Genomic DNA, 26,216 nt, shown 5'->3' with positions numbered 1-26,216 from the left:
CTAATGAGTGAAGGTGTGAACAACGGTTATTCATACTTGGTAGCTGGTCCATACATTATCTATCATATGTATCACTGAGTCATGAACACTTTACACTTTGGGGAGCATCATTCCGGTGGTGATACGCAATCACCACCTTTCTATCATGTTAAAAACTCTTTCTTCTAATCAATGTTGTAAATACTGTTATTTTGTTGATGTTCTCAGTTACACGTGGCATCTATTGCACTTCTGTTTGTCCTGGGAGAGGGATCCCTCACGTGTGGCTCTCTCTGAGATTTCTATGTTTTTTCCCCTGTTAATAGAGTTTTGGGGTCGTTTTTCCTTACTCTTGTTGAGGGTTAAGAACAGAGCATGTCACACCTTTTTATATCCCTATGAGACAAATTGTGATTTGTGAATATGGGCTATACAAATAAAATTTGATTGATTGATGATTGAATAGGGGTCATCTGTCTTGTCCTCAACTCATTGCTTAGGTAAGGTAGGAAAATGAATAATACAATCTCAAACATTAAAATGACTAGATTCACATTCTCTAAAACAAAAACAAAAACAGATTGATATGATACAGTCATACCACTCATAGATAAGAAAGCAAGGGTGTGTTGCCATGTTGAACCAGTAGCAGGAAGTGGAGGAACTGTGGAAAACAAATTAGATTTCTAATTTAATTTCTGGTTTAATTTGATTGAGGCTGTTGCTATGATGGAAGAACTTTTTCCACAGTGACTATTCGTTCACCAATAACCTGACTATTTTCCTTAATCTGATTTATAATTATTATAATAGTCTTATATAATTCATAATAAAACTTATATAATCTAATTCCTTTTTTTTAAGGATTATAATGTTCAATTGAATTTCTTATATAATATTCTATTCGTATTCCTGTTTACATGTTACAGAGCATTCAAATCTGAATATGGCATCAAGCAGTTGGTAAATGCCGTAAATGTTGAAGTTGCATAATGCTGTGAAAACTCCAATAGGACGTTGTTTAAGAAGCATGTCTACATAAAAATCTGAACACTCCACATAACATTCTGGTTACGGTAATCAGAAAATACTATCGGCCCAGCCTTGCCTTATTCAGACTATTTCATCAGGATCTAAATCATATATACAAGATTTTAATTATTATAAAGTGGTGCATTGTGTTAGGTTTGTGTTGTATAATTTACAATAAACTATGTAATGTTTTTGTGTAAAATCTCCTGTGTATAAACATAGCATGCCCTTCTCCTCCTCCTCCACCTCCTTCTCCTTCTACTCCTCCTCCTCTGTGTGCTCCAGCTGCCTCAGCTCCACCACACTTGGTCAGACATGGCAGGCCATCAAAAAATCAACTTGTTCCCACTCCACCTGTTCAAAACTCAATTAATCTGCTGCCGTCCAATAAAAGGCTTGGCTTTCACCTAGGAGCCAATAGAAAGACATTAAAGCAGCGAGACCCAGGCCAATCCCAGGCTGCATTCTAATGTGGCCTATCTTTATCAAGGTGCCACTCCATTTCCAGATACTGCTTATTTATACGATTTCTGAGGAGCGAGGCGGCAGGAGGGATATGTCTTTGGGGGAACACTAAGATCTGTGTGCAGAGGGCTCGTCCAGAACTTCAGATATGGAGCTATCAAACGTCACACTGTGGCTGAGAAGAGGGGAAGGGCGGAAGTGAAGAGTTATCTGCTGCTTCAACGTTTCTGATGTGGTAGCAACTTTGGCAAACACCACAGACTTTGTTAAAATTGCTATTGGTGCCCTTGATTGTTTGAACATCTGGGAACGGTGCAGGGTGTGATCCCAGATCCTGACATCACCCGTGGCTGAGAGAACTCCTCGTGTGCCCATCAGAGGTCTCCTCCTGCTTGGATCTCGCTGGATGTGTTGCTGAAATCTGGAGGCAGAGTTACTAACGTCCCATGGATCCAAACATCCAGGGATCCTTCCTGTTCAACAACAGCCTGAACCAGTTCCCCTCGGATCTAAAGACGCCGGTTTGCCAGTACTCAGTGCCCAACTCTTTCTACAAGCTCAACCCTTGCCTGAACAGCCAGCTGCAAGCAGGGACACCCCACGGCATCAGTGACATCCTGAGTCGCTCCATGATGGGCACCACGGGCACCACCACCCTGCTGTCTGGATACTCGACCATGGGGGGGTTCAGCCCCTCCGTCTCCAACGCGTCCATGTACTATAACCGAGACTACAACTCGTCACTGGGCAGCTTCACCAAGCCGGGCGCCGAGTGCCCGATGAAGGCTCGCAATGTGAGCTGCTGGGCCGAGAACGGCTGTGACTGGAGAGGAGGGAGGCAGCAGTGCACCAACAGTGAGTCTCAATACTGAAGGCTGGGCTCAGCATCCAGCCCATCACTGCATTACTACATCCCTGTGTCTGTCTGTCAGCGCACACCAAAGGATGCTAGCCATTAGTGAAGGAAAGAATGATGCTGAAACCAACAAATTCCTTGCTGTGAATCAATCAGAACTATAAAACATAGATGTCAGAGGTCATAAATACAATACAAATTATACCTTTACATTTTACTCTTCTAAAATATTGTGCCTAAACTGTGGGAGTTGTTATTAAAAGTGTAATATAGCTAAAGGAAACACAATAAATAAAAATGTACGTATGATGGGTTCAAGGGGTGTAAGGCAAATACTAGAGAATATGCATAATACTGATATTGATATATATATATATATATATATATCATGCTGCATTAATATAATTTAATTGATTCAGTCTAAAACTCAGTGTATGAGCAACAAATAGATAGTTTGTGACTATAGATAATAGATTGCCTAAATTCAAACTGAGACGATTAATATATCTTTGTAAATCCCTCTGTTTTTCACAACTTGTACATATGACATTGCATTGAAGGCACAAGCTTGTGTAATGAATTAGCTCAAACAAAAGAAAGTCTGTTATGTCTGTAACATTTTCTGCGTTGATGTTGTCAGGCGGTGCTCCTCTCGGGGAGATGTCCGGCAGGAAGAAACACACCAGGCCGACGTTCAGTGGACATCAGATATTTGCTCTGGAGAAAACCTTCGAACAGACCAAATACCTGGCCGGGCCTGAGAGAGCGAGGCTGGCTTATTCTCTGGGAATGACCGAATCACAAGTTAAGGTAGGCTTTGAAAATGATTGTTTCCTGGGAGACGTTTGACAAATTTGAAGGAGAATTTTTTGGACACATTGCTCTTTCTTTTTTTGTTTAATTTATCTTTGTTTGACCATAGCCATTTTTTGTTGTTGTTGTAGTTTATGGTTTCATGTGCAGCTGTGAGTCTAATTCTGAAAGCTGCTGCAAAATTCAACTATGTTAACTTAATGTATGATTGGTTGTTTGGTTGATTTTTATTATTGCATCGTACACATAATGTGCCCAACCTAAAACACGCTTATAAGACACCATTATTTAGAAAAAGAAAATACAAACCAGAGTAGCAGTGTCAATAATAAAAGTAAATACAAATAACAATGTAAAATCCAGATGGTTTTGTTTGTTCCAAGATTTAGAAACAAAGGTAGTCAACTTATAAGTATTAAAACTGTCATCCTCAGTGCACCAGAACAATTCATGTAGTATAGAAAGGAAACAGGATACACCCGTAGGCCAAAATACTCCATCCATCCACTCGTTCATTCATGCATCCATCCATTCATAAACTGGGTCATGACTGATTTCCACAGCTTTCGATGTGTCACAATGTCTCCAAACATGACGCACCCTCCACCAGCAGCAGCACAGTGAATAGCGCCCTGCTGTGTTTCAGGTGTGGTTTCAGAACCGACGCACCAAGTGGAGGAAGAAGAGCTCCACGGAGCCGAGCTCCACGCAGAGCGGCCTGCACGCCGGCCAGGGCGATGCCTCGGAGAACGAGGTGGAGGACGAGGAGTACAACAAGCCCCTGGACCCCGACTCCGACGACGACAAGATCCGCCTGCTGCTGCGCAAACACCGCAGAGCTTTCTCCGTGCTGCGCCTCGGGCCGCACCACGTCTGACACGCGCACACGCGCCTCAGCAAGAGATGCATGATCACAGGAAAAATCACATTAGTTTAGAACACAGTTAAATCCATGAAGCATGTTCAGAGCAGGACATCAGAGGGTTCAATACACAAAACGAAGCTAAAAGAAGATGTTTACTTTTATAAGTTACTGATCTCTGGTCTGTTTGCTGTTACACTGACATGTGGGGGAATTAGGTCTCTTCATTTTGTAAAAATATGAGAAAATAACATGGGGAAAAAAAGTGCATGATGGAGCTGTTGCTGATTCTAATGAATAAAGAAGAGAACAACCGTATTCTTGTGTTCTACATTTGAACAGCTGGACTTGTTTGTGCTTATTTGAACTTCAAAATAAAACAGCAAAGTGTCATGTCATATGGACAAATAACTTTATGAAACTTTCTATACCCAGTATACTGGAACATTTTCAGTTGCAAGCTAAGGGGAAATATTATCCGGAAAGTTACTTTTAAATAATAAAAGATTATTGTAATGAGTTTAACATTCTTGTTACAGACACTTAATGTGAATTCTGTTACGATGCATAAGGCAGGAACACATTTTAATTTACATTATGAATATGGAGGCAATGGAAACATTTATAAATGGTATATAAATCAATTTTAACCCAAAGATTGTTAAAATAAAGTTACGCCTTTTGATTTCATTTGTACATTGTGAAAAATGTCAATGGCCAATGCAATAAACTGTTGTGCGTTATTTGTAATATTTGGTGATTTCTTTCTTACTTTTAAACGCAACTCAAACTGAAGCATTATTTGGCTGCAGAGGCTGGAGGCTCCGTCGGTGCATTTGCTGCCAAGTGACAGTTAAAGTGAAACGGCGAGCGACAGAAGCACAAAAGCTGGAGAGAAGTACAAAGGTCAAAGGTCAACTCTTGTGTGCTTTACCAGTGTGGCGTGGCTTAATTGAAGACAATGACCCCAGCAGCCCACTCGACATCACACAACACAAAATCAATAGTGGCAGAGCAGCTCATTTACCATTAAAGCTCAGTGAGTTTAGCCTCCATCTGGCCTGACATGATTGTGCCAGAGGAAGCGAGGAGAAGAATGCCGCCCAGCCATTCACATTAAAGACAGTAAAATAGGCTGGAATCTACCAGCAAATGCACTGTACTGATGACCATGTCCTACACTACCATCCTGCCAGTAAATGTCTTTTTTTTTACATCCATATTGGAGTTTTGATGATGCAAATATTTAAAGGCAATCAGACATTATAAAATCTTTCATAAGGGAAGTGTGATTTTTTTATTTTCAAAATCAGTTTTTTCCATAAAGGTTGGAATCAGTCTTTTGATTTGTCGGCCCTTGAACATTTTCAGTCTAAAAAGCACGTCGTAAAAACACCAGCCCTCTGCAGCTTTGGAGGGCGGCTTGATTGCCTCGTCTGTTTTAGATGTGATTTCTCTTCTGCCACAAAATAAGCAAAACTCCATCCACAACTGGATTCAGAAAAACTATGGAAACTGAATACACAGCGCAGACGTACAGTAGTAAACATGTTGTGACTAGTGCAGGTCGGACGTCCAGTTCGCATTTCTTAAACTAGACCTACGTAGCATCATTAGTGCGCTTTTGCATGCTCCGAATCAAAACACAGCTAAATGCTATTATAACAGTATGACGTGGTTTTTCTGATATCTCGGACACTGCAGTTGACTTCAGTTCAGATAGGATCATCAGAAACTATGGAGGAGGCATTTTTTTGATACAAGGAAATGATAGAGAAGTTGCCAACGAGACCAAAGATGGAAATCAACTCACTACTGCATGAAGCCTGAATTTATTTGTTATATAATGACTGTTTGTTCCTTTAACCCAAAGCTGTCAATCAACATCCCCGGCAGTGTTACAACTGGATTTAGAGTAAAAGACGTTGCTGCTAAAAGCCAATAAATAACGACACAACATATTTGTGAGGGTAATATTTTATTTACAAAAGTAATGATGTAGTGTTGGACCAGGGTTCATTTAAAAGGTAATACTGGCCTTAAAACCAACTCCACTCCCATGACTGGTCCATAAATGAACTGCTACATTTATTACTTAAATTCAATCTACACAAACTGATTTGATTCACAGAGTCTGACCTTGATGTTGTTATGGCAACGTTTCAATCGTGACTGACAGACCAAACCTTAAAAAAAAAAAAAGCTGATTTCTAAGAATCTATACTGAGTGCTGGTTTACCACTAAGATGTTTATGACAAAATAACTTTCACAAAACACTCAACAAAAATCAAAAACAGAATGAGCAACAAACCACAAACATGTTTTAACTTCTCTCAAAGCCAGACAAAGAAAACAATAAGCCACACATCACAAATACATTTTACTACAGCTCTGGTGCTAAATATATATATATACTGTATATAAACAGGATTTGTGACTCACACATCCACACCTAATCTTCACACATGAGGCCTATACAATTAAATTCTTTTGGCAATGAAATATGGTCGATGCCAACCAGAACAGAGAGAGAAGCCGTTTTCTGTGACAAACTGAAAAAAAATAACCAACTCTCAGTGAGAACAGTAAAAACAGACAAGTTGAGGACTGCTGAGATTGTAGCTGTGGAATAAAGCACTTGGTATGAAAGTACAGTTGGTGCACAGAATGGACATAATTTGTAAAATCAACAGGGTAAAAAGATTCTGGTTCTGGGTTAAAATTAACTAAACTGCTTTAGTTGGTTCATTGTCGCTCTGACTGAATAATGTCACCATTGAAAACCTCGGACACATTTATGAGAAACTTTTCTAAAATGTGTTTTATCGTGTGATCAGAAATGTTATCGGGAGTTAGATCCACTGTGTTAGAAAAACATGTCATTGAGAAATCCTCTCTGCTTTTTATCTAACGGGGACATCTGAGTGAAGACATCATCAGGAGACCGAGCTAGTAGCATTCCTCTGTTGTTTTTCCCGCTGGTGTTGCAGTAAATAACTTCACAATAAATACCTGAACTCACAATGGCGACAAATACAAAATAAAAGCATACACCATGTGGTCAGTCGTGTTGATTATTTCCAATTGTTGGTCCCATGTTTTTTAGTTTTCATGATTACATTTTTTACGATTCACGATAATAGTAAATTACTCTGAATCTTAAAATGGTTTCGTAATACTGGATTATGATTGGCTGAATTTGACCTCTAACCTACAACTGACCAGCCGGAGAGGATTTACTAAATTACACTTATTACAGTATTAAGGGCCAAAGAACATGACTAAATTCGTGGTGTTGGCTGTGGGTTGTCTGACACTGCCTGTTAAAAAAGGCATATTTTAAAAAATACAACTAAAATCACTCTAATCACGCCTTTAGGAATATTTAAATATATTACATGTTCACATACATGTAAAGGGCCCGGTCCAGACTCACACATTTGAGTCTTCACATCAATGTTTGGTTCCCATTAAAAAAAGAAAACCTGCAGGAATTCTTCATCCTTAGTGTCACTTGGTTTTGATGTTGGTGGATTTCTGAGAAAGAGAAAAATCTGAAAAACTGCTTCAGAAATTCACAGCAGCTGTAGATAGATCAGTGTTCCGAGTCGTTAAAGCTCTGGTGGACAGGATGGGGAGCCGGTCAGAAACACCGGCGGTGTGAGGGTGGAGTGTCCAAGGGCACAGGGGGGACTGAATCGAGCCCTGTGGCCAGCTGACGGGTGGGTTTTAGTGGGTAACCATCATGCTGAATAGTCCTCCGGTACTGACAGTGTGGAGGAGCTCCGACGATGGGACCTGCACACACACACACACACACACACACACACACACACACACACACACACACACACACACACACACACACACACACACACACACACACACACACACACACACACACACACACACACACACACACACACACACACACACACACACACACACACACGAGAGCAGATATACAGTCAAACTCAGTTTAACCAGTTTGAATGTGTAGATCAGAGTGTAGGTGCAGGTCACTGTGGGTGGAGACACCAAATCTTGCACTCAGGGATTATAAAACAAGTCTAACCTATTATTTAAAAGTAGTAACCAAGATAAACGCTATATGGCAGCCATCCTTATCAGCCTGAGAAATACCAAGTTGCTGCTTTACTGGACTAAACTTTGTCTTAAAGACTCAAAAGTTAAATTCCCTGAAGCCTCTTCGTTGCATGTAACTCATCATTTTGCAGCCTAGTGAAGAAGGACCCTCATGAAAAAGCCGTCCATCCTTAAAACAAATAAATTTGAGCGGCAGCAAAACAAAATCATGGCCATAAAAATGCCAATAGGCTGTCCGGCACAATGTATGTCTCTCTCCGGCCGACCGTCCAAATGGTAATTAATGAAAAGCGGCCCAGCGATGCACTTAGGACGGTGCCACAGTGACAGTGGAGAGGATTCAATAGACATATATCAGTGAAAGGTGCTGATCGCTCGTGCTCCAACTACACTGGGCACAAAGGACAGCTTGTGTCCCGCAGGCACTTCATCTTAGTTCATATCCTGAGTCCACTGGGCCAGCCGGGGTTATGGCTCTCCAGGGACAGGAGCAAGATTACTATGATCGCTCTCACACTCTGAGTCCTCCTTCTGGAACCATCACACACACACACACACACACACACACACACACACACACACACACACACACACACACACACACACACACACACACACACACACACACACACACACACACACACACACACACACACACACACACACACACACACACATACCCTTGACAAGGATCCAAGTCAATGGTCGTTTGTCTTCAATGAGAAGAAGAGGAAAACGGGCTAAAGGAGAAACACAAAAACACACCAGAGTTACTCTGCGTGGCTGCTTTGTTCACCTCCACCTCACACCTTCTCCTCTGTTACCTTATGGTCTCCCATACAGACGTTAGGACCCAGTGTGTTGTAAACAATGCCCCTCTCACCATCATCTCTCTGAAAAGACACAATTCATTTCTGTGTCATTTGTATTAATAAAGCAAATTAAAAGAAAACACAGTTGTTGAGATCTGCACATGAGCCCAGGATAGATAACACAACCATACGATGATAACAATGATACTGTTCAAACTGGAGCCACTAGACAGAGACTAACATGTTTTCCACACTTTTCACAGCGTAATCCCTTCCCCCTTGAATGCTTGGTGTGGCCAAGATGTGTTGTAAAGTAGCAATTTGTATGTTCTTGAGCCATAATGTCGAAAAAATGTCATTAATTCTTTATTTATTTTTCTAAAACTTGGAGAGGGTGAAGAAAGAGAACCTCCTAAATTCTGGATTTTCTGTTAAATTTCTTTAACATCACAAAAAAGGGTGATTTAAAAAAATATATATTTTACACTTTGTGGACATGATAATTGATGACATTCTGAGAGTTTGGGATTTCAGCTGTAAATACAACCACAGTAAGCACTGACTGACCCTGCGGATGAATTCCTCGGCAGTGTGTGACATGAGGATACGGTCGCACCAGGCAGGACAGCGGGTGTTCATGTACTGGGTGGGTTTAGTGTACTCTTCACTGTAGGGGTAGCTGAGGATGAGAGGATGAGAGTCATGAGAGGAATGAAAACAGAGTTGGAAGTTTTTAAACGCAGAATGTTTCCAGTTTTACCTCGGTGGAAACTTGATGTCCTCTTCGCTAATAACATCCTGAAAGGCCGCGACTTCCTTGTCATATTTCAGAAGCTGAGGAACAAAAGGCGTCACTGATCAGCGATATGGAAATCTCAACACGTAAAAAAAACATATCATGAGGTGAGTGAGTGCAACTTCAGCCCAGGTGAAAAGCCAAATCACCATCTCAGTTATCAGTCTTGTTTACCTCTGTGCTTTTGCATTTACGATGTGTCACTCACATCTCATTTCCGCCGATAGGATCTAATCTATATCTGCGAAGACGTGCCAGATAGTTGCTAAGCAGCGGGTTGAATTGTAAGTTAGATAGGTCACATGAGTTTCTGTGAGACTGCGGCAGAGCTGATGGGGTTTGTGTGGGTGAAAGTTGAGATGGCGCTCTCACCGATGGGACGTTGTCCTCCCTGAAATAGGCCTGGTGCAGGTAGGCAAACTGCTTCTCCTTAATTTGGAGCAACACCTGCACGAGAGGCAAAGCCAAGGGAGTCGGAGGCAGCACTTCAAAATAAAAATGTCAGCTGTTTTTTGAACTGCTTCACTCACCTGGTGGTCATTGTCTTTTTCCTCCCAGATGATCTTCTCCACTTCGTTGCTGCTGTCCTTCTTCACTGTCTGAGCCTCTGCCTTAGTGGACAGATGCTGCTCACAGACAACAAACACAAGGACAGTGTCTGTTAAAATACCATAAAATACACATATTCTACACACACAAGCTTCAGCAGAAAACAGTTGTTATATCATAAATATATTACATATATATAATGTACCTGGACTAGACTGAGCGTGTCCAGACGGAAGTTAAAATCTCCAAACAGGAAGAAAGGCAGAGGAGAGTAACGGCTGTCTGATATCCTGGAAACAAAACACACGGATTAAACCTTATTTTTAGTGTGTGTGTGTATATATATATAATTTTGGTATAAAAGAGGTATTAGACACAATCCATTCAAAGAGGTAATTTAATCCAGTCTTTAATTGTACATTTTGGTTAAATTTAGTGGATATCTATGTAAAGATGTATCCACATTGTTCTGTAAATGAAAAGGTCAATATTTGTTTATTTATCTGTGTTTGGACAGAAGGTGGACGATATTTGGACCAAACCAAAACTGCATATTCTTACAATGATAAAAAAACTGAATATGATACAGGACTATGTTTTATATAATATTTCTAAAAAGCAGAGATCTCTGTGTGCCCAGCTGAGATCGGGTGTTATACATACATACGATACATGTCTTTAAAAGAGGAAAAGCCGATCTGTCCAATGCGCTGTATAAATGAAGAAAATGAGTTTCATTTTGTTTTCTACTGTGCCTTCTATTGTGAACTGTGTAATGCTCTGTGCTGTAAAATAAAAAGGTTTGTACATATGGATGATGTGCAAAGACTGAGATGGCTGTTTACATATGAAACATCTAAATTAGTCAGTTAACTGGAGAAAGCCTGGGAGAGAAAAGAAGCTTGTTATCGTGTATAGATGTAATAGTACAAAAATATATGTCTGTACGTATATCAGCAGAGTTTTCCTGTTGAGCGTTTTACAGTCATGTTAATACACAGCTGCAGGGCCGACCTGTTGATGACGTATCTCAGAGCGTTTTTGCGGTTGGCTGAGTAAATGGAAGGACTGGATTCACAGGCAGTGAGGTTGGAGGCATCATGGAACAGGTGGACGTTGACCAGGTCCAAACCTCTGTGAAGCAAACACACACACACAATAAAGTGATATGAGGCAGGTGGAGGAAGACACACCAGAGGCGAGTATGCATGTGGGCGTGTTAATATGTGTGCGCCAACACAGGTGTCACTGCAACGCTTGCTTATCAGCAAGTGCACTCGTGTTAAATCCGAGACCACAAACAAGCACATTTGTCTTTTGTGTCGAACATTCACTCCTTTTCTTCAGCTGTCGCTGGGAGACAATTAATGTGCGCCCAACAAAAGGGCAGTGTTGACTCACGACGTGATGCAGTGGCACATGGATTGTGGTCTCCTTTTGTTATTCCCCCCATGTAACACCACGGCCGAGCAAACAGTGACTACACTACTCAGGCTACAGCAGCAGCACTGTGTGTTTCATTCATTTTCATTCAGTGTCAGAAATACACGTTCTCTGCTTCTTAATAGTAAATAAAAATATCAATCTGCACCAGAGCAACATACTATATTGGCTACATATACTGTATATGTTAAATAGCTGGTAACTGGAAAGTTTAGTTCCTAAACTAAAGGAATAATTCCAGTTATTGTAAAACACTGGGGAGGGGTCAACACAGATTATATTAATAACTTGGGTGATGAGAAAACCGGAGGTCTGAGTTTGAGCTGCTGCAGCAGCAGTGGAGTACTGTTCCTAAACGTGGAGAGAGCTCAAACAACAAATGAGGCCAAGCTAGGATTTATACCTCGCTGATTTTTTTTGTATGCATTGAAAGCGGGAATGTCAGATCAGATGTTTATTAATTAACATTTTGTGAATTCCACATTATTTTATTCACGGAAAGTTAAACCTGCATTCATTGTTTTTATTTGCCTCCTGGGTTTTGCCTGCATACACATCCACAATACACCTGGCTATACATCCAAGACTCCCTCTGTTTTAGCTCTGTTTTGGTCTCCACCAAGTGCTGAAGGAAATATCAGCATCTTTAGCTGCTCAATTCCATTCACCAGTGAGTTGCTAAATGTGTCTGCCAGCTTGCTGTTGTAAAAGGAGAGTTTATCAGCGCTTTTTCACTAAACAGCTGAATCTGAAAACGACTCTGATTAGATAGTGGACCAAAACAGTAAATGTGGGTGATAAATCTTTATGGGTTTGTCACAATAACTATTTTAGTTCTCTCACAAAAGTAGGCATGTGACCCATTTTAATATAGAAGTTTTGATTATAGCTTCTTTAAATTTAAAATGAACATCTTAATGTCTTAAAGTAAGATTTGTTTTTCAAAACTTAAGGTTACTTTGGTGTGAGATTGGTGTTAGAGCTGGACATAAAAAGCTTTCAGGTCATGGGAGAGCCAGTTTCATTATGTGTCATCAGAGGAGCTTTCCAATAAATGCAGGAGTCCACAAAGAACCAAAACTGAAAGCAGTTTGAGTGCGACCTTGACTGTGTTATAAAAAGGTGAGGTCTGTGCACGGTACATACTGGTTGTGGATGATCCAGCGGGTCCTCATGAAGCCCTTTCTGGACCACTTGAACTGCAACAGAGACAGATTAGAGTGAGTGAGTAAACAGCAGCGCTCCAAATGTTTGAAGGGCCAAACTGATAATTATTGATTCTCCCACATAATTTGTCTCATCTCCCTGTCAGAGCGGGCAGACGGCCCCCACAGCCCCAGTAGACTCATTTGTCCCAACAACATCTCCCTTCAGCCCACACGTACCCCTCCCTACACCTGCACACGGATGCAGCCATACACAGATGCACACTCATGCGTGCGAACTCACATCAGGCCAGAAATTCTTTGGGAATTTTTCTTTCTCCACTGTGGTGACCCCGTCCAGGGAGCCCACGTACTTGCTCTGCCCTGACACCGCTTTAAAATCCTTAACTGCACGGAGAGGGAGAGAGATGGGGGGAGAGAAGCGTGACATGTAAAAGAGTGAGAAAACATGCAAACAGCAATCAATAAACTGGTGTTAACCTCATCAGAGCGGCATACGTGATGAGAGAATCTATAAGCGAGCCATTAGACTGCATTTGGCGAGCAACAATCGGTTTGGGGCCACGCGGCGAGTGGCAGCTCCGGGATGTTTATGGTTCTTCCATAAGCTTTTCTGAGGAGCTTTTTCACACCTAACGTGACTGGACTATGCAGGAGGAAAATAACAGCTCCACTTTAGATTCAGGTTCTTTGCAAATACATGGTCAGGTGGGGCGGCCATCAAAGTGTCGTTACACACCGAAAACTGTTTTGCTCTTCCTGGTTTAGAAAAATGACCTGAATCTTGTCAATCATGCACAACATTGAAATTATGAGCATTTATGTAACATTACCGAAACAGTACATGATAAAAGGGGAGTGGTTTACATTGAGCTAATACTACTTCCTTTGTTTTTACAAAGAAAAAAGGGACATAATTCTGTCATCAGTTAATGAATAATAAAATAATCACAATCAATGTGAATGTCACAATTAAGCATTCAAGTTTTTACCATTAAAGTCATATTGATAGATGTCTTTCAGCGTCTTGTGGATGAAGTACATGCTGCCCAGAGCCTGCGGAGAGACAGAAATTAAGAGTGTTCTAATTTTACAATATCCGATAAATGCAGCTGGGAGCAACACAAGTTATCGTATGCAAGATCGGTTTCTGTTAAATCACTTAGGAACTGAAGCATCTAAAAAAAGTGTGAGACAAATCCCACTAAAGTGGAACATTACTCTTGTTATTTTTGTCAACACCTTTACTTTGAGACAGCTGCTGCAAGGAAAAGCAAGAAAATTACCAAAAGCTCAATTTTGATGTTAAGTCCAGAAAAAGTCAATTTACGAATTTTAAAAAATTTCAGTAACATCAGAATAATTTTTATTTTATCACATCTGTCTACTAATTCTAGAAAAATCTCTGTCTGCCTGTGGCTCACATATCTCAAGAACCATTCATCCTGTCGACTTCACACTCTGCACGTGTGTTGTTAAGGCCCAAGTAAGTGCAGTGATGAATTTGGTGCAATTTCGATGTGTGATACCCTCAATACTAATAACTTTAAATAAGTGACGTCGTCGAGCATGACACCAGCAACAACAATTGATCCTCCAGTTCCTGGTTCTGCGTACTGCGTCGAGCTTCACAGAACTTTGAATAAACAGGTGAACAGCTCTTTGTGCAGCAGCCGTGGATTCAGGGCTCTGTGGACTGAGTCCTGCAGTCTGTCTCAATTACTGCAGGTCACTTTTACAGTTTCAGAGAGAGATGCAACCAACATCTGACTGAACTAGTATTTTAAATGTAGTAAATCTATGGAGGGCCTAAACATGTGAACCACATATATTTTCACTGGAATATTTAACAGTTTTTTAAAGATAAAATTTGCAATTTGAAAGAATTCATTATTTCTTAAATGTCCTAAACATGTCCTTTTTCAAATTGTAACTTTAAACTTCATAAAAACATTAGATATTTTCAGCATTTTGAAATTCAACAATAGCTTTTAGAGGTTTTCTCTGCAGTGATGAACAATGAAACACAAAGTAAGATGTCAGAAACAGGAGTAATCATCTCAGCTGCTGCGATGATGGATTGAATCGTTTTATTCCCCCATCATGTGAGTTGAATTGTGAGCCTTGTATTGAACGATACAGTACGACACAGTTCATCGTTACTCTCCCAAAGACACATGAAACTTTAAAAAGAATTTAGCCGCACAAAGCCGACGCGCGGCTGCACAACACATCCACATGCTATCCCTCAGACACACACTTCAGCGCCCAATCATCCCTGACGTGGTGCTGACAATTTTTAATGTACTAACTGCCTGCTCCACTGATCTGATTAATCATGCCCCGCGAGATCAATAGAGACAGAAAATTAAAACAATTTAAAAGGTATTAAGCAGTAGGCCTGCTGTCTGCCAGTGCTGCCGCTGTGACTGGTGGAGTGGGGGGGGGGGGGGGGGGGGTCGACAAAGAAAAATAAGCCAGGGCTCGGAGGGCTCGGGGCGTGACGAGCCACGGTGCACCGCCCCCCCCTTCCCCATCCAGCCAGAGCATGAGAGATCTCTCCCTGAAGAGATCATTTATCTTCAGTGCCAAAGTCCTCCTCATTTAATAAAATGGAAGAGTCTCCATTGTCGGCTCCAGTGAGCGGCAATTAGTGACCAACTTGTCCAAACTGAGGGAGCGAGGTTAGAGCAAGGCCAGACATCTTTTGTTCAGGTACAAGCCCGAAAGTTTTCTTTTGTTTTTAACTAAATCAAAACACAAATATTTCTGAGGAGAAGGTCTAGAAAAAGTAAAAATATTATTTTAGCTTAAAAAAAAAAAGAGAGTACATTAATTATTCTTGTGGGAAAATCAAGGATGATCGAGATAATTAGCTTTTTTTTTTAAACTAAACGTGGCCTTGTTTATGTTGGATCAGTAACAACACAAACCGGTCAAACCGTGCAGCAAAGCACACACTCAAACACAGATGCACATTCTCCTCCACATACTCTGCCAAACACCTATCTTCATCAATCAGGTTTGTGCACAGTTTAATAAAAAAATATTGACTTACAAGTGATTTTTTATCAAAACACCATTTGTACTGGGAATGCATGCAAGTCAGCCCCCTCCACTCCTGCAGCCCTGAGAGGAGAACCCCCCAAACTCTCTCTTGGCCACATAACTGATGATCTGCAGCCAGGGGGAAACAAATTGAAAATCAATGCGGGTGGCACCGACGAAATGAGAATGAGGCATTAGGAGCGGCGGTGGGGGGGGGGAGGGCGCAACCCTCTCAGGGCAAAGAGTGGAGGGTGCGAACACTCGGAGCGCAGGGGAAACTTAGTCCCAGCTGTCTTCCAACCCCCTCGCACACTTTATTTATCGTGCACAAATAGGCTAGGATCAATAGTTTTAATCTGGAGTTAAATGTATTGAGTTTGGCCTGGCCTGCCCCCCCCCCACACACACACACACACACACACACACACACACACACACACACACACACACACACACACACACACACACACACACACACACACACACACACACACACACACACACCTGGCCATTGACTTCCCCCTTTTTTACTTCACACACCTACAGTCTACAGATGCTGCCATTGACCCCTACTGTCACACATGCAGTGTGAGGGTATCACCTGGGAGGAGTGAGGGTTAATAGTTTAAGAAGTACGCAGCCACTTTTCTCCCCTGGGGAGGTGTTACTGCCCCCCCCCCCCCACCAAACCAGGGCACAAACTAACACTGGCCCTGTTCACACCCGGTATTAACATCTGTCCTGAGAGATCCGATCATAAGGGGTCAGCGTTACGTCTGTCTGTTCACTTCTGGAATAAAAATGCATCCTGAATGTGTCTCCTGTGACTGCGTGTGATTGGATCTCACTCTCCTGCTCTGTATGCAATAATCACGTGCATCATTTCTGTTCACGAAGACCAAATTATGTTTTTACCCAGTTTTAGACATTACAGATGTGTCTGATGACAATGTGTGTGTGTGTGTGTGTGAGTGAGAGAGAGAGAAACAGAGAGTGAAAGAGAGTGAGCAGAGTCAGGGGTTAGGACATATTTTACCAATACAAGAAAAAGTATTGATCATGATGTGGTAATCAGTGTTGATAATGTGGCGGTGGCCACAAACAAATCAATGAATGGTCACTAAGAAGCGCAAAAAAAAAAAAACATCTAAACAGGAACGAATCAGAGGACGTCAGCTACACACACATTTGTGTTTACACAGCAAAAATAATGTGGCCCGAAAGTGGGTTTCAGGACACATGGGGGTGCGGTCACACATAAAATTAACACTGACCACTTGGGATCGAATCCCTTTAAGATGGGTGTTAAAACCACCTCTGAACGGAATCTCTGAAAAACGCATTAGGAGCAATTACAAAACACAATTCAATCATACAATAGATGCTGAAAACACCCTCATGCTGTGTGAGTCACTATTGGAATCTCTGTCAGGACAGATGTGGGGCATCGAGGTCGGCATCATGACCCGGGTGACATCCCAGCAGTTGTTATGACCAGTTGACTTCAGCTATGCAGACAGTCTCTGGGTGCAACGATATAGGATGATAAAGAGATGTAGGGTAATGGCACGACAAACCTGTCTTTAAAATATCTCCTGCCGGTGCCAGGTCTGTGCCCACATTGTGTCACTTATACAACTCTGTTTTCCATTGTCTATCTGAGATCTATGAGCCTTACATAAGAATTTGTTTGAATACCTGAGAGTAATGTACCAAACTCATAAACAACAACTCACAGAGGAAAACAGATTCTTGTTAGAGGCGGAATCTGCACACCTAAAACAGAGTGTACTGATAACATTTTGTTTTTCAATCACAAAAAAGTCTTCATCACAAAAAGCAAACTTTCAATGAGACATACAGGACAGTCTCTGATCAAATCTCCCATAATGCCCATTTTGCTTTATCAAAAAAAGAATTGCTGATCAAATATTGACTTTGATACAGTCAAAATGACTTTGTGGTCAGATTAACAGCATTTAATGAGCACAGTGTTTCACTCCAGATCTTTTATTGAATTGGATTAAATGTCTTCATCACATCTCAGCCTCTATGTAGCAGCCACATGTTGTCACCTCCATTATTAGAAAGCTGTTTTTGGCCTCTATTTTCCACAGTGAATACAAACCTTTAAATGTGTTAAATACACACATATAACCTATGTCAACATTCTCTGATATGGACAGTTTTACAAGTTAAAATGTGTGCTACACACAGAAAAGCACTATCTATGATGCTCCACTCTACAACCAGCTCCTTGTCATAGCAGATCCAAGCAGTAGCTCCAACTGCCACTGAGCACTAACATGGAGGAGGACTCCATCTAGTGGAAGCAGGTGTGAACTACTGGGATTTGTCTGAGGACTCAGTGTTTCTTACTGTAAAGCTGTCCTCTGCTTGGAACTTGTTGTCCACATAGATGCACACCCTGTTGTAGTCTTTCATTTCCTGATGGGACTCAATGCTCCTGGAAACAACACAACACAACAGATCAGTCAGGAGGCCACAACACAAACTAAAAAGCTTGTTCCTGTGGATGAAGAGAAGAGATTAGACAATTAATCTGAAACAAAATTATTAGGATTATTTAATACTTTTAAAGCATTTTTAAAACAAAAAAGCCAAAGCTTCACTTGTTCTACATTTTGAAAATGTGTCTTTTTGGGTTAGGGTTAGTATTATTATTTTTTTACATTTTCTGAAATGTTATAAACTGAACTCGTAGAGTGTGTACAACACTGCTGAAGCCCAGTACTCCTCTTAAACAATATAACTTTGGCCACTAGGGGTCTCTCAGTCAAAACATTAACAAAAGACCAAGTTTGATGAAGCTGTGAAATTTCACACACACAGAGATCAGTCTTCTTAATATACTCGATTTTTCATTAAGGTCTCTAAATTATTCTTTGAGAATTTACATAAAAAAGGACAAAACCGCCCTCACAGTCTTGCAACCAAAGGAAGTGAAAATGAAAAAGTCAAAACGGGTTCTTTCTTGGCCCATAGACACAATCCACCAAATTACAATGAAATTCAGTTAGCAGAATTTCGCCAAAAATCACTGGTCGGATTACCATGAAACTTGGTGGAAGGATGTGGTATGGGACAGAGAAAAACACATCAAATTTTGGTGTGGATCAAGATCTGGGAGGGGATCCAGGAAGATATTTTCATTTTCTTTAACATTGTGGGGCGAGGGTCATGAATTCTGCACATGAATCGTACCTGAAGAAGTTTTCTGCATGGCCCATGTTCACCATGTAGTCCTTCCCTCCCACCTCCTGGAAGTGAAGGGCGATGAACTGAGGCTTGTAGCTGTGGACAGTCTGTAACAAAGCGTAGCAAGCAGCCCTCAGTGTACACATCTGACATTACAGAGTAACGAGGAGTGATGAAGGTCAACCCTGTGTGTTACAGGAGGAAGTTAACCATCCATTAGAGGTCATGTGGACTTTTTCTGTTATTGAGTTTCTGTGCTGGGCCCAGTGGGGCTTTGTTTTCACTTATCAGCACAGTATCTGTTTTCCAGAGGCACAGGCAGCAGTTGTGTAAGTCGGTATATCGTCAGAGTGATGATGCAGCAGCAGCCTACAAAAGTGAGCTAGAAAAAACTATGTGTGACAAATGTGTTGTTGCCTGAATTGGACCAGACTAAGAGCAAAAATCTAAGAGCAACATATGGCAGGAGTGCAAATGTTTGAATCTATAAATTATTGATCCAAAACTTTGGAGGCCAAAACTTACCTTATACAGCTCTAGTAACCATTCACTTTGAATTTCACCCAACTGTAAAATAACAAAGAGGAAAAAAATCGTCAAAAGCTTGCATTCAACCTGTAAGAGACCAAATCAAATGCTACTCCATATTAATTTATGTTCTGGCCACAGTGGGATCAGTAAACAAAACATTAACATATCATTTCCGTGGAGAATTTTTTTTATTAATAATGGCAAACAGGTACCTTATACCACATCAGATATGGAACAAGAATATAATTTTGTGTCCAGTAAAAAACAAGTCAAAAACAAACCTGAATATATAAATAACACTTTTGAATAAATCATTCAAATTCAAATTAAACAGAAATATAAAGTTTTAACCTTTTCTTTAACCTCAAATCAGGAGACTAAAGAAAAAGTAACATTTTTCTTTTACAACCATAATTTGTTTTTCTCCTCCTTAGTTTTTCCTTTCTTTATTTTCCTTATAAAATCTTTAATCCTGTGAACTTTTCATTTCCTCTCCATATTTCATAGGAGTATCAATCTAAAAGGTTTCTGCGGCGCCGGCCATTTCACCTAAATACCTCCAGTACCTGCATCTACACCACAAGGAAGCACCAGCCATTGTATACAATGTTAAATCTCCATATACTTCACATAGAATATATCATCTTGATCACCCCCTAGTGGCTGGCTGCAGTATAGGCCATATCCCCCACCAAGGGCGTATTGGTAAAGTCCAAATGTCAAGAAAAAAGTCTAAATGTTGTGTAAGTAAAGAGAAACAAAATCAGGGGGGGGGAGATTTTTGATTAAATTTTGCATATCATGAATAAAGTCAAAATGTCAAGAATAACCTTGATATAAAGATTAAAATTGCATTTTAAGAATATATAAAACAAACTCACTTCAACAATCGTGAGCACACATATGACTGCCTGTAAAACTGCACAAACTGAATATTCTCTCTTTTAGCAGATAAACACAGACTGGAGATCAGTATCAGGCCTTTGAAGAAACTGCACAAACAACTGCCCGGTCAACTGCTCGAAATACAAAAAAAATCTACCCATGATTTAGTTTGACTTTATTCTGAACATTTCAACTTAAGTCTCAACATATCCACTTTATTCTCAAAATGTAAAAAGAAAATAGAAGTCCGTAGTTAAATACATTTTTTTAAAGATGGTTTCAGTCATTTCATGGTATAAAAACAGGGTGAAACATATTGATTGACAGCTGAGACTGACTCCTGATTGGTTAAATGGGTTCATCAGTGAGCCCTTGATACCGCGGCACCACCCCACGATCATAACCAGGATACTTAGCTTCATTTGAACACAACGGGAGGAAGAAGAGCTGTGCCATCTAACTTTATATACAGTCTATGACACATTACAGTACAAACTGTTGTAGCATCACTGTTTAATCCATTTAGCTGACAAGCTAACACTAACTAAGTTAGCTGGCTAAGTTAGCTGGCTCACGCTACACAAACTTATTAACATTAACTTCATCATACTAGTAAATTTGGGGTCCAGATAAAACCAAATAATAATAACAAAATATGAAAACGTTATCACAGCTTGTGGGTTTGAAGTCTATTCACAACTAATAGAAAAACATGTCAAATGGAAAGCAAGTCGCCATTAATCTCAGACAGGAAATAGTTTGAGCAGGGTTAAAACAAACAATAAGGATTGTCTGGAAATATTATATCCTGTTCGTTCCACTGGCTGTATGTTCCAGGAAGTGTAGCTGCACCTGCTTTAATCTGGCCATGGTCCACACACCATAGGATGGGTGTTGAGGGTGTGTTTAATATTGCATAGCCATTTCACAGTGGGGCATACTGTAAAACATGTATGAGAAAAGCAGCCGGCAGATAAACTTTACACACAGAAACGTGTGCAACCAGGCTGAACGTTAATCAGCATATCCCTCTCTGTGAGGACAAACAGGGAGACTCCCACGGACACTGTAGATATTAAAGATGCACAAAGCAAAAGTTTGATATTTGTTAGTTTAAAGCAACACTATGTAACTTTTACTAAGCTGCGCCCTCTGCAGCCACACATGGTGATTTATTCTGCTGGGCTCCATGTACGAGTGATGGTTTTCATGTTGAGAAAAAGAGAAAAAAACAAAGCCTATAAATCTCATTTTCCGACTTCGTGAACAAAATCACTGCTACAGCAACAAATACACCAAACTCTTGATTTTTCAATAACTTCAAAGTCTTTTTTACGGATCTCCAGTTAAACATTACACTTGAACTTGTTGGGTCCGATTGTGGCAGTTTAAGTTGCGACTATCAGAAAGTTACAAACCTCCCACAGGAGATCACTCACCAAAGTTACATAGAGAGAAAGAAAAGGCGCTCGGGGTGAGGGTGAGAACTCAAGTGGCACCGTTCCCCCAATTCTAACTTAGTGTACCGTAAAACTACTTCTTCTTAGTAGCAGGGTGCTGCACCTAAAAATAGGTTTTTAAGTGGAGACATTGGCAAGTCAGTGCAGTGATGGACTGGCGAACTCTACGGGGTGTATTTCATCTGTTGCCCAATATCAGCCCCCCCCCACGCAGCCCTCTAAAGGATAAGGGAAATATAGATAATGGATGAATGGATCCAATGGAGCAATATTTATTTTATTACATATTGACAGAAAAAAAAAAAACTTGACTTGGGTGTGAAAAATATTTCTGTTTTGTTCTGATGGTGAATAAGTTTATTACATTTCTGATTCTCATGCCAAAGAATCCTCCTCAACTCTAAAACTGTTTTTTCCTACAGTGATAGGCAAAGAATCAATCAACAAATGTCCTGGCAACTATACATTTTCACGTTGTTGCTCACGCACATGCCTCAGTCTTCTGCGAGGCCAGGTGCATTCAGCCCACCAGAGATCGGCTTTGCATAGTGTATTTGCATGGTAGTGCAGCGTGGGTGAATGCGGCTTATAGCCGCTGTGAACTGAGGGACTCCTCTTTAATTATTTGTCCATGAACACAAACGCAGGACAACAGCGCTCATATGTAACTCTATAGGGGTTAGAGATAAGGTTCACACGACAATTATACCCACAATGCAATTCTGCTTTTGTAATAAAAAGTCAGAGACATAAGAAGACAGTACAAATTAGAAGGGGAAAACCTGAAACACTTAAAATCCAGCAATAAAACAGCATATTCCTGCCATCTGTGGCAAAAAGAGGAGCGATGTGTCAGACAACAGGTCCAGTGAGTTTCCCAGCAGCACTGTTCTAAAGTCATTGTTACCCATGATGAATCCAGCCTGTGGATCTATTTAAGACAATGTTGGTCCAAGATATCCATATACAGAATTAGCTGAAATGCAATAGGATTTATCCTGCGAGGTGCTTAAGGACTGGCTCTTATCCCAAAGTTTGAGTGAACGTTTAAGAGCGTTTGTTTATAGAAATAGAGGGGCCTAAGTGAGTAGAAAAAGGCTCAACTCCCCTGGGGAAGATACTCATCTGTTTACATATTTCCCACAATGGGATCTAACATGTTTTCATTGGAGCCAGATCGGGCAACCGGAAACATGGTCCGGAGCCAAATTTCCATGAGCGTAAGAGCTCCTCCTCCCTCCTCGGTCTAAACGTTTCATCAAGCCAGTCGAGGCCAGAATACAAACCACTGGATACTTAGCCAAGCGTTAAGAATACAGCCAGATCTCCTTAATCCCTTTTTTTTTTAACTCAGACTGGGCTACAAACTAGAACGCATGTAACATTATATAGTGACACCAGTAAGGCTGTAAATGCAGTAAAGTATGATAAGGATAAGTGATGATGATAAGTGAAGTATGTAACTGATGATAAGAGACAGAATGTGAGAGGTGATGATGATACAGGAGGGTCACATCTGGAGAGGGTCCACACTGAGGATCAGTTTATACAAATACTGGATGATGTGATGGATGATTGATTCAGTGTGAGAAATTAAAACTTATGCAGAACTCACATGAAGTAAACTGAGTTAAGACGTCCGGGTAGGGGTCTATGTTTGAGACCTGTCGGATTCTGTGACTTTTAAAACCGTTATTTAACCAGGCAGTCTCTTTCATATTAAAACAATTTTAGTAGGCAGCACCAAAACATTTCAATACATTCTTAACACTTATTTTACTTAATATTACATCCTGCCTGCTGCACCACCTCTCACCTGAACGCTCCTGAGATTTCTGCCTTGTTGTGAACATGCCTGACCGCAGTATCTCCTGTTGTGTATTGCATATGTGAAAGACAAACCCCGGAGAAAGTCCAGACCCAATTGTGCGAGCGTTCTCTGGAGTTAATATCTCAAAACGGCTTGATTTGAATAGAATACAAGATAATGATATGAACTAGATTACAATTAGCCAAATTGCTGTTTTTCTGTTAAAACTAAATAAACGGTGGTAAATTACATACAGCAAACACTTGTAAGTGGTATCCTGTCATTTACTGTTGCCAGTTTTGTCAGGTGTTTACTCTAAATTCTTTACAGTGTATGTATATGTACCAACAGCAATTTTACATTCTGTTATTAGCAACCTTTTTGCCAGGTGTTTACTGTAAATTATACTGAAGGTTCTTTCCAGTGTATGTTTAGGTACCAACAGCAACTTTATAATACTTTATTGGCAACTTTCTGCCAGATGCCTACTGTAAGGCAAGGCTATTTTATTTATAAAGCACCTGTTATAGATTCAGGGTGCTGTAGATTCTTTGGTGTGTACGTTAAGGTACCAAAAGTAATTTAACTGTACTTTTCGGCAAAGTGTTTGTCTGGTGTTCACTGTAAATTATACAAAAAGGTGTTTACAGTATATGTATACGTACCAAGAGCAATTTTACAATATTTCATTGGCAACTTTGTTGTCAAATGTTTACTGTAAATTCTACACTAGTTTTTTAGTATGATTCACACCTATCTATACATTGTGAGTGTTGTTAAATGTGACCTCTCAGGGTCACAGTGTTCTCTCTCTGAGGTTTTATTTGTTTTTATCCCTGTTAATAGAGTGTTTTGGTAGTTTCTCCTCACTCTTGTTGAGGGTTAAGAACAGAGGATGTTTGCACCGTGTTAAGCCCTTTGAGACAAATTATGATCTGTTAATATGGGCTATACTAATATAATTTGATTGATTGATTGATTGATTGATTGATTGATTGAAGGGTCCACTCGGACTGCGCATCTTCGCACAGTAACTTTGTTAATGAACGGCAGCGGATGAATACTACAGAGCACATGGGACTGACAGCTGACGGTGAAACTCCGCTGTGAGGCAGAACATGAGTTATAACGACGAGAGTTTAAGAGTGTGAGCGGAGCCCGCTGAAGGCAAAGCCCGGCCCGTGTGAGCCTATCAGCGCTAAGTCTAATCCCCTGGCAGCGCTGCGGTCTGGTGTAGTTTTAATGTCGCGGACTACTTACATTGTCGAAGAGCGAGCCCACGTTGGCGGTGACGAGCAGCACATCGGTGAACGTGTCCATGTTGGAGGAGAAGATCCAACTCCGCGAGTCCGGGGGGGCGAGACTCCGCAGCAGTCGGCGGGGAGAGGAGCGCGTCCAGGCCCGAGGCAGCAGCGGCTCCTGCCCGGGAGCTTAACCAGGGTTCACCCGGGAGAGAGGGAGAGGGAGAGAGGCGGGAGGAATCCGGTGTGGACGGTTCAGACTCACACCAGCACCTCACTGCTCACTCTCCTGCCGCTTCCTGATGGCTGCTGTTGCTGCTGCTGCTGCTCTTCATCACACACCGGAGTCATGTCCATCGTCGAGTTGCTGTACCAGGCTTCATGGATTTCCTCCTCCTCCTCCTCCTGCTCCTCCTGGTTAATTGGACTAGTGGCTTCTTAGCAGACTTAGACTGGACGGTGCATCTGCTGCCTCCTGCACAAACCACCGCTCACACAACTACTGCTGTGAAGTGAGCTGCTCCGCCCACGAGTCTGTGCAACTCTTCCTCATGTTCAGTCACAACCTTGTTTCACATGAACAGAATGGAACCTCGTGGACATCAGCCAGCCAGCCCCCAAAAACAAATCTGCAGAATTCCATGATCACCTGAGGCCTTTAAAAAATACCTGAAGGACTCCAAACTCACCACTCCACATAGGCTCAGAGTCCAGACAGGAAGTTACAACTGTCAAATCCCTTTCTCTTAAAATGAATCATCCTTTCACAAGAAGAGCACCTGTCTAATTTATTCTCCACTCTATATGCCTGAAAGGCAGTGGCGGATCTAAGCTTTTTCCTAAGTCAGGGGCCATAAAGGGGCCTCAATTTACACAGAGGGGTTGATTATATGTTCAACATCCATCCACAATTTCTGATTCAGTAAGGTGCACGTTTAAAAGGTTGCGTGTGTAAGATTTAGGGGAAAAGGGATTTTTCGGCAGAAATACAAAATAATTGTGATGTTTTCACTAGTGTGTAATCAACTAAATTGTACGAGTTATTTTCTTTACCCTGGAATGAGCCCTTTATATTTACATTGGGAGCGTGTCCTCTCTCCCCCGCCATGTTTTTTTACAGTTGTCCAAACTGGACAAACAA

General features: G+C 41.1%; 2 protein-coding genes across 4 annotated transcripts; one reads left to right on the top strand and one right to left on the bottom strand.

Moving 5' to 3' along the window:
* Positions 1-1,255: 1,255 nt before the first annotated feature.
* Positions 1,256-4,750, top strand: nkx6.3 (NK6 homeobox 3). The gene is made up of 3 exons (XM_034595214.1): positions 1,256-2,331; positions 2,973-3,142; positions 3,792-4,750. The coding sequence occupies exons 1-3, from the start codon at positions 1,923-1,925 to the stop codon at positions 4,020-4,022; spliced, it is 810 nt and encodes a 269-aa protein (XP_034451105.1). The 5' UTR covers positions 1,256-1,922; the 3' UTR covers positions 4,023-4,750.
* A 1,218-nt stretch (positions 4,751-5,968) lies between these two features.
* Positions 5,969-25,715, bottom strand: inpp5l (inositol polyphosphate-5-phosphatase L). 3 transcript variants are annotated; one of them, XR_004614894.1, is made up of 17 exons: positions 25,095-25,715; positions 19,674-19,715; positions 19,155-19,255; positions 18,309-18,396; positions 13,874-13,937; positions 13,165-13,268; positions 12,862-12,914; positions 11,287-11,406; positions 10,478-10,562; positions 10,254-10,349; positions 10,096-10,170; positions 9,688-9,761; positions 9,495-9,606; positions 8,940-9,008; positions 8,796-8,855; positions 7,266-7,806; positions 5,969-7,219 (listed from the first exon to the last, which is right to left on the bottom strand). XR_004614894.1 is itself a non-coding variant. In XM_034595210.1 (16 exons), the coding sequence occupies exons 1-15, from the start codon at positions 25,152-25,154 to the stop codon at positions 8,814-8,816; spliced, it is 1,185 nt and encodes a 394-aa protein (XP_034451101.1). In that variant the 5' UTR covers positions 25,155-25,715; the 3' UTR covers positions 5,969-7,806; positions 8,796-8,813. The 3 variants fall into 3 exon arrangements, 2 of the variants coding, with proteins under 2 accessions (XP_034451101.1, XP_034451102.1); XM_034595210.1 differs by having other exon boundaries at positions 5,969-7,806; XM_034595211.1 differs by lacking the exons at positions 5,969-7,219; positions 7,266-7,806 and adding an exon at positions 7,926-8,680 and having other exon boundaries at positions 8,793-8,855.
* Between the last annotated feature and the right edge of the window lie 501 nt (positions 25,716-26,216).

The sequence above is a fragment of the Hippoglossus hippoglossus genome, chromosome 9, assembly GCF_009819705.1.
Source record: "Hippoglossus hippoglossus isolate fHipHip1 chromosome 9, fHipHip1.pri, whole genome shotgun sequence".
NCBI classification, from domain to species: Eukaryota; Metazoa; Chordata; class Actinopteri; order Pleuronectiformes; family Pleuronectidae; genus Hippoglossus; species Hippoglossus hippoglossus.
This window is presented reverse-complemented; position numbering and strand designations above follow the sequence as displayed.

What these genes read in the sequence shown, in the direction of transcription:
- nkx6.3 (XM_034595214.1), top strand. Translation starts at nt 1,923, where the DNA reads ATGGATCCAAACATCCAGGGATCCTTCCTGTTCAACAACAGCCTGAAC. An exon ending in GAGGCAGCAGTGCACCAACA is followed by an intron (nt 2,332 to 2,972) that starts GTGAGTCTCAAT and finishes TGATGTTGTCAG; the next exon opens with GCGGTGCTCCTCTCGGGGAG. An exon ending in TGACCGAATCACAAGTTAAG is followed by an intron (nt 3,143 to 3,791) that starts GTAGGCTTTGAA and finishes GCTGTGTTTCAG; the next exon opens with GTGTGGTTTCAGAACCGACG.
- inpp5l (XM_034595210.1), bottom strand. Translation starts at nt 25,154, where the DNA reads ATGGACACGTTCACCGATGTGCTGCTCGTCACCGCCAACGTGGGCTCG. An exon ending in CGCTGGATCATCCACAACCA is followed by an intron (nt 11,407 to 12,861) that starts GTATGTACCGTG and finishes TTTGCTTCACAG; the next exon opens with AGGTTTGGACCTGGTCAACG. An exon ending in AAAAAGACAATGACCACCAG is followed by an intron (nt 10,171 to 10,253) that starts GTGAGTGAAGCA and finishes CCTCTCGTGCAG; the next exon opens with GTGTTGCTCCAAATTAAGGA.